Source organism: Ahaetulla prasina, chromosome 1 (assembly GCF_028640845.1).
Source record: "Ahaetulla prasina isolate Xishuangbanna chromosome 1, ASM2864084v1, whole genome shotgun sequence".
NCBI lineage: Eukaryota > Metazoa > Chordata > Lepidosauria > Squamata > Colubridae > Ahaetulla > Ahaetulla prasina.
Window position 1 is genome coordinate 306,499,190 of NC_080539.1, and position 13,211 is coordinate 306,512,400.

At 41.1% G+C, this 13,211-nt stretch overlaps 1 protein-coding gene across 1 annotated transcript in view; it reads right to left on the minus strand.

Moving 5' to 3' along the window:
• DISP2 (dispatched RND transporter family member 2) overlaps positions 1 to 12,987 on the minus strand; it is a 34,614-nt gene extending 21,627 nt beyond the window's left edge. Inside the window, exons 1-2 of the mRNA XM_058162189.1 lie at positions 12,974 to 12,987; positions 709 to 1,164 (exon numbers count right to left, since the gene is read on the minus strand). Of these exons, the coding sequence (XP_058018172.1) occupies positions 709 to 1,164; positions 12,974 to 12,987 (470 nt within the window). The remainder of the gene's footprint in view (positions 1 to 708; positions 1,165 to 12,973) is intronic.
• Positions 12,988 to 13,211: the final 224 nt, after the last annotated feature.

Here is a 13,211-nt window from a genome sequence, read left to right on the forward strand (position 1 = left end):
TCGCTATTGAATTTGGTTTGGCTAAGGAGTCATACCCAATCTTATGTTCCAGAGGAAATGGGAATATTTTCATTATATTTATCAGCTATTTGAACAGGTTCCAACATCTCTCAAAAAAATTAAATGGCTACTATATTGTGCAGGTAAAGTAATGCTCTAAAATTAAGCTACGGATGAAGAACATATAAAATTAGGATAGATATGGAAAGGCTATTTTAGAAAGAAATGCATCATCTGTTCCTCCCCCAAAAGATCAAAGAGGAAATGAAATATCTGTATCTACATATACACACACCTATTATGATTTCATTAGGACTAATGTAGAGCTCACCATAGTGCAGGGGTCTCAAACCTTGGCAACTTTAAGCCTGGCAGACTTCAACTCCCAGATTTCCCCAGCCAGTAAAGCTGGCTGGGCGATTCTGGGAGCTGAGGTCTGCCAGGCTTAAAGTTGCCAAGGTTGGAGACCCCTGCCATAGTGGGAAGAGGGTGAGCAGGCGATAGGAGTTCCTATTGCTCAGTCCATTGTCCAGTACTACCCATGAATGGACAGCTTCCCCTTTCTTCCCCTTCTTTGACTCTTTATCTTTTATGCAGCTGTCTACCAGACAGCCCTTCAGACTCTCTTGCGTAAGGGAGCAGATGCCTTCCACACCATCCATCACTCTTATAAAGACATGCTAAGCTGCCAGAGTGTGTGGTTCTTACCTGACTGTTACAACGTGGTGTTGCACTGGCCGTACGTTCTGCTGGTCGTGTGGCCATTGCTTCCACCTACTCTCAGTAGTCTCATGTCGGGGAGTTGATAATGAATCCCCACTGGAGCGATGGGAGCACAAAGTAGCTCGGTCCCCATGTCCTGGCAGAGGGGGCAAGGCATAGTTGCTTCTGGTGGCTTCTTGGTGGTTGCAGTGATAATACAGGTGAGGCTGGAAGGAGTCCTGAGAGCCAGATGGCACCTGGCCATTGGACCGAGTGGAGATGGGTGCAAGCTTATGACTGGAACTGGGCTGATGGTACCTCACTGTGCTGGGAGAAGCATTGAGTAGACAGTGATGGACTGGGCATCTCCTTCCCCAGGAAATTCCGCTGGGGCTTGACTCAGCTTTCCTGATCTCTGGCACATTAAGACAGGCTTGACCAAGCTCTGGATTTGCTTTTTCTCTGCAAAAAGAAAACGTTAACTTTGCATCTTTCCTTTCTGTTTCTATCTGCTTTCCCCGCAAAATGTAGTAAAATGAAATAAGTGATATGATGCACAATATATATCCCTTTATCCCTTTAGTAAAAACAAAACTTGTCATGACCTATGTATACATTGAATGAACAGACTTGAATCTTCCATAATTAGCATAGTACCATCAACTCGTGTTCCACCAACATGTATTATGCAAGCAGCAGGCTTTGCTTCTCAGATGCTTCCTGACTGAGGAGCAGGATTTCGGCTTGGTAGTGCATCTCCTTTGACTCTGTTGTGGAACAGAAGAAAGCAATAATACTCTAGCCTCCAGATAGGAAGAGAAAAGATGGAGTAATGAAGAAGCAACTCCTGTTGCCCTGCTCAAGCCAGCTTTGTTGTGACTTCTCAAATCTGCAGGCACCTCTAATTTTGAGAGTAAATCAAAATAATAAGCAAATTTTATCATTCACAAACCTATGCTCTCAATGCTTCAGAAATGTAGGATTGCAAATCCAGAGAAACAGATGAGTCAAGTGAACTCAGTTTATAGATTTTTCAAGTAGCCACATCAAAAACATTTTATTTTATTCCTGTAATTTCTTTACATTGAAAGAAGAAATGAAAATGCAATAAATTGAAGCAATATTTTTTATAGTTAGCCACTTTAAGTTCTTAGAAGGAAAGCATACCTTAATAGTGATAATTAATTCAAGGATCATTAACTAAAATAAACCGTTTTCTGAAGAAAGATGATCTATGCTGGCTGAATGAAATGCAATACCTCCAATATTGTAAGTGCCAACAGATGGCAGCACTGATGTGCTAACAGATCTGAAATGTTCTTTAGTACCTGTAGTTGATAGCAAGTTGCTGTGAGAAAGTTTATGCTGCTATTGTTTGTGAAACAGAAACCTACAGCATGTACTTATCAGTGCACTTTAAGCAACGTAACATGATTGATTCAGGTTGATTATGGTGATGACTGTATTGATGTGACTCCTGTGCATTGCTTTAAAAGAATACACAGACAGCAAAGTGGAAGAGTTGATCTGTGTGATCAAGAACGAAGTGGATAACCCATCACAACAGCCAATAATTTCACATGAGACATATTGATGAACTAATTAACTGGCACTAGGTAGATTATTCAAAAGGAAATTACTGACAACTGCACTTCACTGGAATGTATGCATTACATTACTGACATTTTTAAGTATTAGAGCAGGGGTGAAATTCAGCAGGTTCTGACAGGTTCTGGAGAACCGGTAGCAGAAATTTTGAGTAGTTCGGAGAACCGGCAAATACCACCCCTGGCTGGCCCCAGAGTGGGGTGGGAATGGAGATTTTGCAATATCCTTCCCACAAGAGTGGGGAGGGAATGGGGATTTTGCAGTATCCTTCCCCTGCCATGCCCACCAAGCCATGCCCACCATTTTTAAGTATTAGAGCAGGGTGAAATTCAGCAGGTTCTGACAGGTTCTGGAGAACCAGTAGCGGAAATTTTGAGTTGTTCGGAGAACCGGCAAATACCACCTCTGGCTGACTCCAGAGTGGGGTGGGAATGGAGATTTTGCAATATCCTTCTCACAAGAGTGGGGAGAGAATGAGGATTTTCCCCTGCCATGCTCACCAAGCCATGCCCACCAAGCTACGCTCACACAACCTATAGTAAAAAAATTTGAATTCCACCACTGTATTAGAGGGAACAAGTCTGATGGGTTCCTCACATGATGATGATAGAAACAAAAGCTTCAAGAATTGAAATTTGCATCAGTACCAAAGAAGTATGGAAATTATTTTTTTCTACATTTTCCTTTTCCTTGTTGTACCCCATAATTTTATTATTCCCCCCTGCTTGTTTCCTTTTCCTTTTTCCTTTTTTTCTTTTTTCTTATTTATAAAAAGTATTTTATACTTTTTTTGAAATGTAATAAAGTTGTAAAAATAGAGTTGACATTTCCCAGCAATTGTTGTACTACTAGAACTAAAGTGAGAGATTTGTTCACAGCATCTTGATTGCTGATTAGTCCATGAAATATCATCACAAAACTTCACCTGCGGGCAAAAAAAATAAAAATAAAATTCAAAACCCAGGCTTGGCAAGAAAATAAGGATTACAGATTTATTGGGATGCAGCTGGTGTTATTCACATGGATTTCCTGGAACCTGAAATGACTATCAATTCAGAACTTAAGATTGCAACACATAAATCTTTGAAACATTGTTTAAGCAGAGTTTGCAAACACAAGAATGGGATTGTGTTACTAACAATACTGGGCTCATATTTCACACGTCACCTAAGAGGTAATTGTGTAGTTGGATCCCACCATCTCACCTCATCCACCATTCAGTCCAGACTTCTTGTCATTCAACTTTATCTTTTCCCTAAATTGAAATAATGCCTTCATGGCATCTGTTTGACTCAAATACAGAGGCAGAAAGGACTGTCAGAGCTTGGCTGAAGAGACAAATTTCATGATGGCTTTAAGCAGTTTTCCATTGCTGGCAGAAGTGTGTAAATAATAATGTTGTGTGGAGAAGTGAATAATAGAGTTATAACTGAACTCATTTTAAGGATTGCTTTCCTGTTTCATTTATTAAGATGCCCTTATTTAAACTAAAATTATAGAGGTGGAGACATTCCTTATTATTCGACTCTTGTAGATCGATATGTTTATTCCTATTACACATAAATGCCATCATACAATCTTCCATCTGCTGGTTGATATCACACATCCTTTCTGTTCTTCTCATGAACTACACCCAGTGGTTAAGATGCCATTTTCTATATAGAGGCATAAGATGGATTGATGCAATGATGCATAGATTTTTTTTTAAACAAAAAAAAATTTGGATTCTTATAATGATCTCAAATTACACTCAACTTCATGTTTTTAAGCCAAAGATAGGGGCAGACCAATTAGTGAGACAGGGAAAAAGGCTAAAAAGCTTTGACACTTTATATGGCTTATCTCTGAGCAAATAGTTGGCCAATGATGTTCTTATATCTTAAGGGAAACTTCAAACCCATTTTTAAATTGCACACTAAAACAATTAACATTTTCTTTTTAGTTCATAAATTAGTAATGCCATTAGGACTAATTTGTCAGAGGGAATCTATATATTCTTTCCTTTGGGTGTCATTTTTAGGGTGTCTTTTTAACATAGTCATTTGCTCCATTTAACCAAGGAGAACAACTGCCTCCATTACCCTCTCAGATTGTCGTATTTAAGTTAATCCATTGATTTATGGGTAATGATCTATCACAATGAGCAACAAAAAAGATCTTAATGGACAGTGAAGTGTCCCATCATTATAGCTCTGTAATAATAATGTTGATGCTGTAATAATGTGCAAGCTGAAATAGTCCTCTAATCATAGCACAGAGGCAGCAGCAGCAGCTTTCAAATGTTGGTCTCCCAGCTTCGTTTGCCTTGCTCAGCTGGTTGCGGCCATGAAACAAAGAAGAGAGTCAACAAAGCAGACAACACAGAAGAAAAAGTGGGTGACAACAGCTCGACTTTGGCAATGCAGCTGCTTGACTGCTTTTCTTGATTTGTCTCCCCTATCATTTTCATTAGCAGAAAATCTCTCTGTTTGTACCAGAAACCAAAAATATTCTGAGAAGCAAAACAAGGAAAAAGGAAATAGTATTGAATGGAGGAAGATGCATAAAACCTCCTCCTCCTCCTCTTCCTCCTCCTCCTCCTCCTCTTAGCCATTGTCTATCCACTGCCACATGAAAGCCTTCCGTATGTTTCCAACTAATATGGTCCTAAGCTTTCTTTTGCCAACTGGGCCCTCAATACTTGCTGATGTCATCAATCCATCTTGTTTTAAGTCTCTTTCGTGGATGCTTTTTATCAAGTGGGATCCATTCTATGTCTGCCTTGGTCCACCTACCATCAGTTCTTCTTGCTATGTGACCAGCCCATTTCCATTTCTATTCTTGATGATGTTGCATATTTAACACATAAAACAAACAAAAAGAATTGCAGAACTGCTGTGGAAATAATATGCAGTTTGTTCTTTTTCCTCAATTCAAGTTCAGGATATGCCAATAGTCAGTTATAGTTCTAAGGACTGCTTGGCATTCATACAATATATAAAATATTGAAAGAGTTCAAAATCTAATAATATATATAACACCCTCCCAAATAACTTTTTGTGTGTATTCTGTTGAGCTTTTCTCCCCATTTTCATTAGTTTCCCCAATTTCTGAAAAAAGACCAATGCAGAATTTCCTTTGAAGATTTTAGGAGCTCATTCAAAAGCTAATATACTGGAACAAGAACGCCTGAAACCAAATGAGAAGCAATGCTAATTTTTCAATATACTCCTTTAAATATTCCCACTGATTCAAGCCTGCAGGCTGTCATAGTATGAATTAATTGAAATTTTTGAACAGTATTTAAAGACAGATCAAACATGCTGTGCTTGTCAAACCTAGACATTGTTCATACTTTTGCCATGGCAGTTAATTCACAATTTGCTAAGAAGTTGTAGTGTTGCATCAACCTGTCAATGAGAAGAACTTTTAAGATGTTTCTTTTTTCTGAACCAGTAGCAGTGCCATTGCAGGAGCCTTCAAAGACAATGCAAAACGAAAGTGTGGAAGCAGTATTTTACAGGACGGTTCACCTTCTCATAATTGAGTATCTCTGTCTTATTTGGACCATTCAGCCTATTCATGCTTAGGGTTCCTACCATGACAACTATTTTTATTAATATTTTATTTATTTCGATTTTTATACCGCCCTTCTCCCGAAGGACTCAGGACGGTGTACAGCCAAGTAAAATTCGGACAGGTTGCTGGGTAGGTTGAATGCCACCACGTGTTTATTGGACCCGTGCCCCTCCTGGCTGGTACTGGCCACTCAGGAGGTGACACGAGGCTGGCTCCAGGCGATTACGAATGCTTCTTTGTTGGAGGGAGTCTTTCCGACCGCCTTGAAAGAGGCGGTGGTGAGGCCCCTCCTCAAGAAGCCTTCCCTGGACCCGGCTGTTTTAGGTAATTATCGTCCGGTCTCCAACCTTCGCTTCGCGGCGAAGGTTGTAGAGAGTATGGTGGCATGTCAGTTTCCCCGGCACCTGGAGGAAACTGTCTATCTAGACCCGTTCCAGTCCGGTTTCCGGCCCGGTTACAGCACGGAGACGGCTTTGGTCGCGTTGGTGGATGATCTCTGGAGGGCCAGGGATAGGGGTTGCTCCTCTGCCCTGGTCCTATTAGACCTCTCAGCGGCTTTTGATACCATCGACCATGGTATCCTGCTGCGCCGGTTGGAGGGATTGGGAGTGGGAGGCACCGTTTATCGGTGGTTCTCCTCCTATCTCTCCGATCGGTCGCAGACGGTGTTGACAGGGGGGCAGAGGTCGGCCCCGAGGCGCCTCACTTGTGGGGTGCCGCAGGGGTCGATTCTCTCGCCCCTTCTGTTCAACATCTATATGAAGCCGTTGGGTGAGATCATCAGTGGCTTCGGTGCGAGGTATCAGCTGTACGCTGATGACACTCAGCTGTACTTTTCCACACCGGGCCACCCCAACGAAGCTATCAAAGTGCTGTCCCGGGGTTTGGAAGCCGTACGGGTCTGGATGGGGAGAAACAGGCTCAAGCTCAATCCCTCCAAGAGAGAGTGGCTGTGGATGCCGGCATCCCGGTACAGTCAGCTGAGTCCGCGGCTGACTGTTGGGGGCGAGTCATTGGCCCCGATGGAGAGGGTGCGCAACTTGGGCATTCTCCTGGATGAACGGCTGTCTTTCGAAGATCATTTGACGGCCATCTCCAGGAGAGCTTTTTACCGGGTTCGCCTGGTTCGCCAGTTGCGCCCTTTTCTAGACCGGGATGCCCTATGCATGGTCACTCACGCCCTCGTGATGTCTCGTCTGGATTACTGCAATGCTCTCTACATGGGGCTCCCCTTGAGGGGCATCCGGAGGCTTCAGTTAGTTCAGAATGCGGCTGCGCGGGTGATAGAGGGAGCCCCTCGTGGCTTCCATGTGACACCTCTCCTGCGCAGACTGCACTGGCTACCTGTGGTCTTTCGGGTGCACTTCAAGGTTCTGGTTACTACCTTCAAAGCGCTCCATGGCTTAGGGCCGGGCTATTTACGGGACCGCCTGCTGCTACCGAATACCTCTCACCGACCCGTGCGCTCTCACAGAGAGGGGCTCCTCAGGGTGCCGTCAGCTAGGCAGTGTTGTTTGGTGACACCCAGGGGAAGGGCCTTCTCTCTGGGGGCTCCCACCCTCTGGAACGAACTCCCCCCAGGACTTCGTCAACTTCCGGACCTCCGAACCTTCCGCCGCGAGCTTAAAACATATCTATTCATCTGCGCAGAACTGGATTAGATTTTAAATTTATACGGGTTTTAATGGGTTTTATTATTTATATTGTTCTTTTCTAACTATTTGGCTGTGTAGAATAAGTTTTTTAATTGATATTTTATTCTGTATTTATATGTACCTTTTTATTTGTCTGTGAACCGCCCTGAGTCCCTAGGGAGATAGGGCGGTATACAAATATGATAAATAAAGAAATAAAGAAATAAATAAATGAAAGATACAAGGAAACTCTGTGGAACATCTTGTCATGTTTCTGAGGGCAAGGCTGCAGTCCTTTAACTCTTTTTTAAATGGTAGAGCTATAGTGGCACCTTGGTACTCATCATTAATTTGCTCTGGGAGGTGTGATGAATATCAAAAATGATGAGTACCAAACAAATTGTTCCCATAAGGAATAATGTAGTGAGTCACAAGGCAGCTGACACCGACATGTTCTGGCTTGTGCATTGAGTATCAAACAAACGAGGAGTACTGGCTCAAAATTTTCACATCAAAATGTGTTGAGTACCAAATTCATTGAGTTTCAAAGCAGTTGAGTACCAAGGTACCACTGTAGAGCTCTCATAATAAGATTTCTCTTGTTCCTCATCACAATGGGACTGACATCCAGATTGTCAAGATAATCAATTGAGTCAACCATTCAGTATTAGAAGGACTGTTTCAATATTCAGGCCAGTCTGGTCTCAATCTTAATTCAGGATATCCAGAAATTCCTAAATTTGCACCACAATGTCTTTTTGAAGACATAATATTTTGGAAACTTTGAATTATTTAATTCCTGGCAGCTTCAGTTTTTAAAAAAGAATAATGTATTCTGGTCTGTCAAATTGTTAGGTTTAAAACAGTGACAAAAATTTTATAATCACAATAGCTAGGCAAAAATAAAAAAATGGGCCTATACTTTAAGCATTAAGAGAAAACTGATTTGCAATATAAATTATGTTAACAACATGACCCCGTATTTCTACACAGGTAGTCCTCTTACAACCATTCATTTAACAACTGTTTGAAGTTACAATGACAAAAAGAGATTTAGTTACAAAGAGACAAGTTACAAAAGAAACCTATGACCTTTTTTCACCCTGATGATTATTGCGACGTCCTCATGGTCATGTGACCAAAATTTGGACGCTTGGCAACTGGCATGTTTTTATGACAGTTGCAGTGTCCTGCAGTCATGTGGTCACCTTTTGTGACCTTCTGATCAGCAAAGACAATTGGGAACCCAGATTAACTTAACAACTGTGTTACTAACTTAACACAGCAGTGATTCGCTTAACAACTGTGGCAAGAAAGGCCATAAAATGAGGCAAAATTTATCACGCTTAGCAATGGAAATTTTGGGCTCAGTTGTGGTTGTAAGTTGAGGAGTTGCTTTGACTTTTAATTCAGTACAGCCATAGGTCTCAGTTTTCTTTCTCGGGTGATACTTAAAGCTATAGGAATATGTGCATCAATTTTTCATTAGATTTGGATGGAGGTTAGACCTGAAACTTCACAGAGCAATTCAAACCAAATCAATTATAATTGAAGAATATCTGTAACATAGAATTTTAGATTTCCACAAGGCAATAGACAAATATCTGCCAAGACTTAAAATGCTCCCAAGACCAAGACCAATTGATTTGCCTTGTCTGCTGCATGCGAAATTATCCCAGGCTACAACATTTGGAAACAGGCAAAGCATAATAAAATCTAACTCATAATATTATAGTATAATGCTTGGCTAGAACATATTTTTCACTATATTAAAGACTGATCCCACTCTCCTTCTCAATCTCATCTCTTGTGAACATGCTTCTTGAAAATTCTTCTTTGAGTAAAAAAAGTACCGTAACTCATTTGACAAAAATTTCTTAGTTTTTAAGTGCTGGTATGTAGATGAATATTAATCAGTAGGACAAATTTTGTCCAACTTCATTTATTTATTGTTACGCTTTTATGCCTTATTGTTTTATAAATAATTCAAGGTGGAGAACATATATAACACTCCTTCCTCCACCACTTTTCCCTATAACAGAAACCCTGTGTGGTGGGTTGGGTTGAGAGAGAGTGACTGACCCAAAGTCACCCAGCTGACTTTCATGCCTAAAATGGAACCAGAACATACAATCTCCTGGTTTCTAAGCACTTTAACAACTACACTAAACTGGCAAACTTTAATCAAGTTGTGATTAAGCATGCAAAAAAATTAAAGAAGCATGATGGTGATCGAGCCAACAGTAGCAACATTGGAGACTGTTTCAATAATGATTATATTGTAGGAATGTGCAGCAGGTTACGGTAAAGACAACCGTATTGTAGAAATGCTTAGGAATTCTTAAGCATTTTCAATGCTTCCATCCAGAATGTTACAGTACACTGTACAGTTTTTAAAATATTGTTTTTATTAAAATGTATCGTTTTATTTTATCTGCCTGTTCACCGCCCTGAGTCCTTCAGGAGAAGGGCGGTATACAAATTAAATTATTATTATTATTATTATTATTATTATTATTATTATTATTATTATTATTATTATTATTATTATTATTATTATTATTATACAGTGGTATCACTAAGTGAACTTGGAGGGGGCAAGGCTAAGTTAAATTGGCAGGATAAAATTTGTTGGACACTTAGACACACATTTTATTCCTTTTTTAAAAATAAAATAAACTTAAAATAAAGAGTAGAAAATTGTTCCATATTCTCAAGTTTGCTCTGTAATTTTCTAAGGTGGTTTTGGAGGATCCCAAGGCTTCACAAAGGGTATATGGGATTACGTGGAGACCCCATGTATTGTTCATATTTGCCCTGAAGTGTTTTTTAATAAGTAATAATCCAACAACAACTGTGTTTATTGAACATATTTCTGCATAAGGAGGAAGGAACTATTCAAACTTTATTTATCTGTAAAATTTATGGCTGCTCATCTTACCTAACTCGGGGCAGCTTACAGTCTTTTGGGTTCCATCAAAGTAATTTTTAACCCAATACCTTAATACCTACACCAAACTGGCTTTCACCAAACTATAAACATTAGATTATAAAGAAGCAAAAAATAGAATGCAATGTCCAGTTTGGAAGTGGTAAGAGCAAAGACAATAAAGCAAACTACCCATTTTTTTGGCCAATAAATTATTGAGACAATGATAAACAACCGCCAACCCTTCTTAATTATGTGGCTTCTGTTATACAGAACATCAGTCCAAATTATTCACAACCACCCAGGTTGGAAAATAGCTTTGAGGATCTTTTGAAGGTTCCATTATGCCTAATAATAACATGATTAATCAGCTGAGAATACTGTACCAAGATTAACCCCACCCAAACTGGCTGGGAATTTTTGCACTTTTCCCAGATACTTTGAAGGCATCAGATTGCGAAGAATGACATTTACATTGTCCCAACTATTAGGATTAATGCTTATTGTTTATGAAAATAACAGTTTCCCCTAACTAGCAATCGAGTACTTCACAAACGTGACCCAATGGGAAATGTTTTCAAACCCCACATATTGTTTTCTTCTTTTAGAACTGCTGGTAGGATCTCTTTTTCTGACAATATCTGGTTTTTGTTGTAAACGAAAAGAATCATATTTTTGAGTACTTTATGTAATTTTTCTGGGTGGCAACAGAAAAATTATTATTGCTTGTTACATGTGTCTGCATTTCCTTCTCTTCCACCAGCATTAAAGACACTGAATTAGTCTGGTTAAAAGAAGGAAGAGGAAAAGGAAGAGGAGGGAGAAAAAAACCCTGTCCAGTCCTGCCTTGGCACCACTTTTTAAATAGCTAGCAAGCATGTGCAAAAACATTTGTCTTGTTTCTTTGTGGTGCCACACAGAGGACTTGTTTTGTTTGTTTGCTGGATTGTAGGAAGAAGTATTCCCTGACACAAATGACAGTTGTGTATCTCAAGGACATATGTATCATATCATGTTAATTGAAGATATAAGAAGGCAGGCTTCACCCTGTAGATAAATAAGCAAAGGGACTCATTTGCTAATGCAAGAAAATAGACTTAGGCATTAGCTGACTCAAGAGGAGGCTAGTTTGCATATGGCTTCCCAAAGGCACATAGGATGCATTTTAGATAAAGCCTCCTGCAGCTACTGGTCTTCCACACTTACAGAATAGAGCAAAAGAAAGAGATCTCATGCAAATGGATCAGCTGTACTCAATCTTAGGGCCTTCTCAGTGGCCCTTACTGCCCAGCTGTGCAGAAGACAGCATGTTCTTTATTGCTTTTCCTCATCTACTCCACATCTTACAATAGCAACTTTTGAAGGAAGGGCGGTCTGGTTGGGTGAAGTATGTGTGTGTGTGTGTGTGGTGGAGAGTACCACGAAAGGAAAGCTGTATCAGTTGGATGCTTGGATTGTTGGGAAAAAACAAACAAACAGATTCCTCCCCCCCACACCATTCCACCATTTTCCGTCGCCCAAGGGAGATGCCTCTATTGTCTGGGAAATGAACGGCTCGCTTGGGGGATGCTATTGGCAGACCGATGTAGGGAAGGAGTGGATGGCAAGAAAGCATAAATAAACCCTGCAAAGGAAGTCGGACGCCAGAGAGACGAAGGACCAGGGAATGGAGGGTGCAAACCCACCACCTCCTTGACCGCCTAGCAGAAAAGCCCATGCCCTCTACTCGAGCCATACCTGGAGGAGCAGCACCCTCTCTCTGGGAGCTTTGCCTCTGCCCTCTGGCTGGCAGTCGCCTGGACCAGCGCCTGGGAGCCAGCCGCGCCCTCCATGGCCCCTTCACACACCCTTTCCGCTCTTACGGAGTCTTGGGGGCTGCAGCTGAGGGCGGGTGGAACGCGCTGTCCGCAGCTCCGCGGTGCTGAAAGCTCGTTCCAACGCTGCAGCGGCGACTTTCGCCACTGACAAAGCGCGTGCGCTAATCTTGGGCGACCGGATCGAGGAGGAGACCGGGTCGAGTCGGCCACGTGGTCCGACGGCTGTCAAGAGAAAGAGGGACCATCTGGCCCCGTTGATGGGTCTAACCGGAGGTTCCTTGTACACCAATGCTTTATTTGTGTTAAAGGACATCTTCTATGAGCCTCAGATTACATTGTCGGTACTGACTAGGGTAATGGGGTTCGTAGTCCAAAACATTTGAAAGGTACCAAGTAATCCAAGCTTCTTATCAAGCAGACCATGTTCCATTTCATGCAAACTATGTAACAAGTACGGCTTAAAGACATAGATACTGTCCGGTCATTTTCAATTATTGTGATATCATTTTTATTTCATTCTCTAAAATGTTTTGAAACATTTGGTTTTTCTGAATATGTTAGAACTGCGGGTAAGATTGCTGGATAAATATATAAATGAAACAAAACAAAATATAAGAGCTATCTGAAGCCTAAGCAGAAAATAGTAGTTTTCTACCAAAAATAAGCATGTCCTCACAATGCATGAGAATAATATAGATATCTCTGAGAATAATAGCAAAACTCACCTTGATTTTACCATTTCTGTATCATTCTCCTGTTCAACATCTATATATGAAGCCGCTGGGTGAGGTTATCCGTGGTTTCGGGGTGGATTATCATCTGTATGCTGATGATACTCAGTTGTACATTTCCACCCCGAACCACCCCAACGAAGCTGTTGAGGTGATGGGCTGCTGTCTTGAGGCCGTGCGGGTCTGGATGGGGAGGAACAGGCTCTGACTCAACCCTTCCAAGACAGAGTGG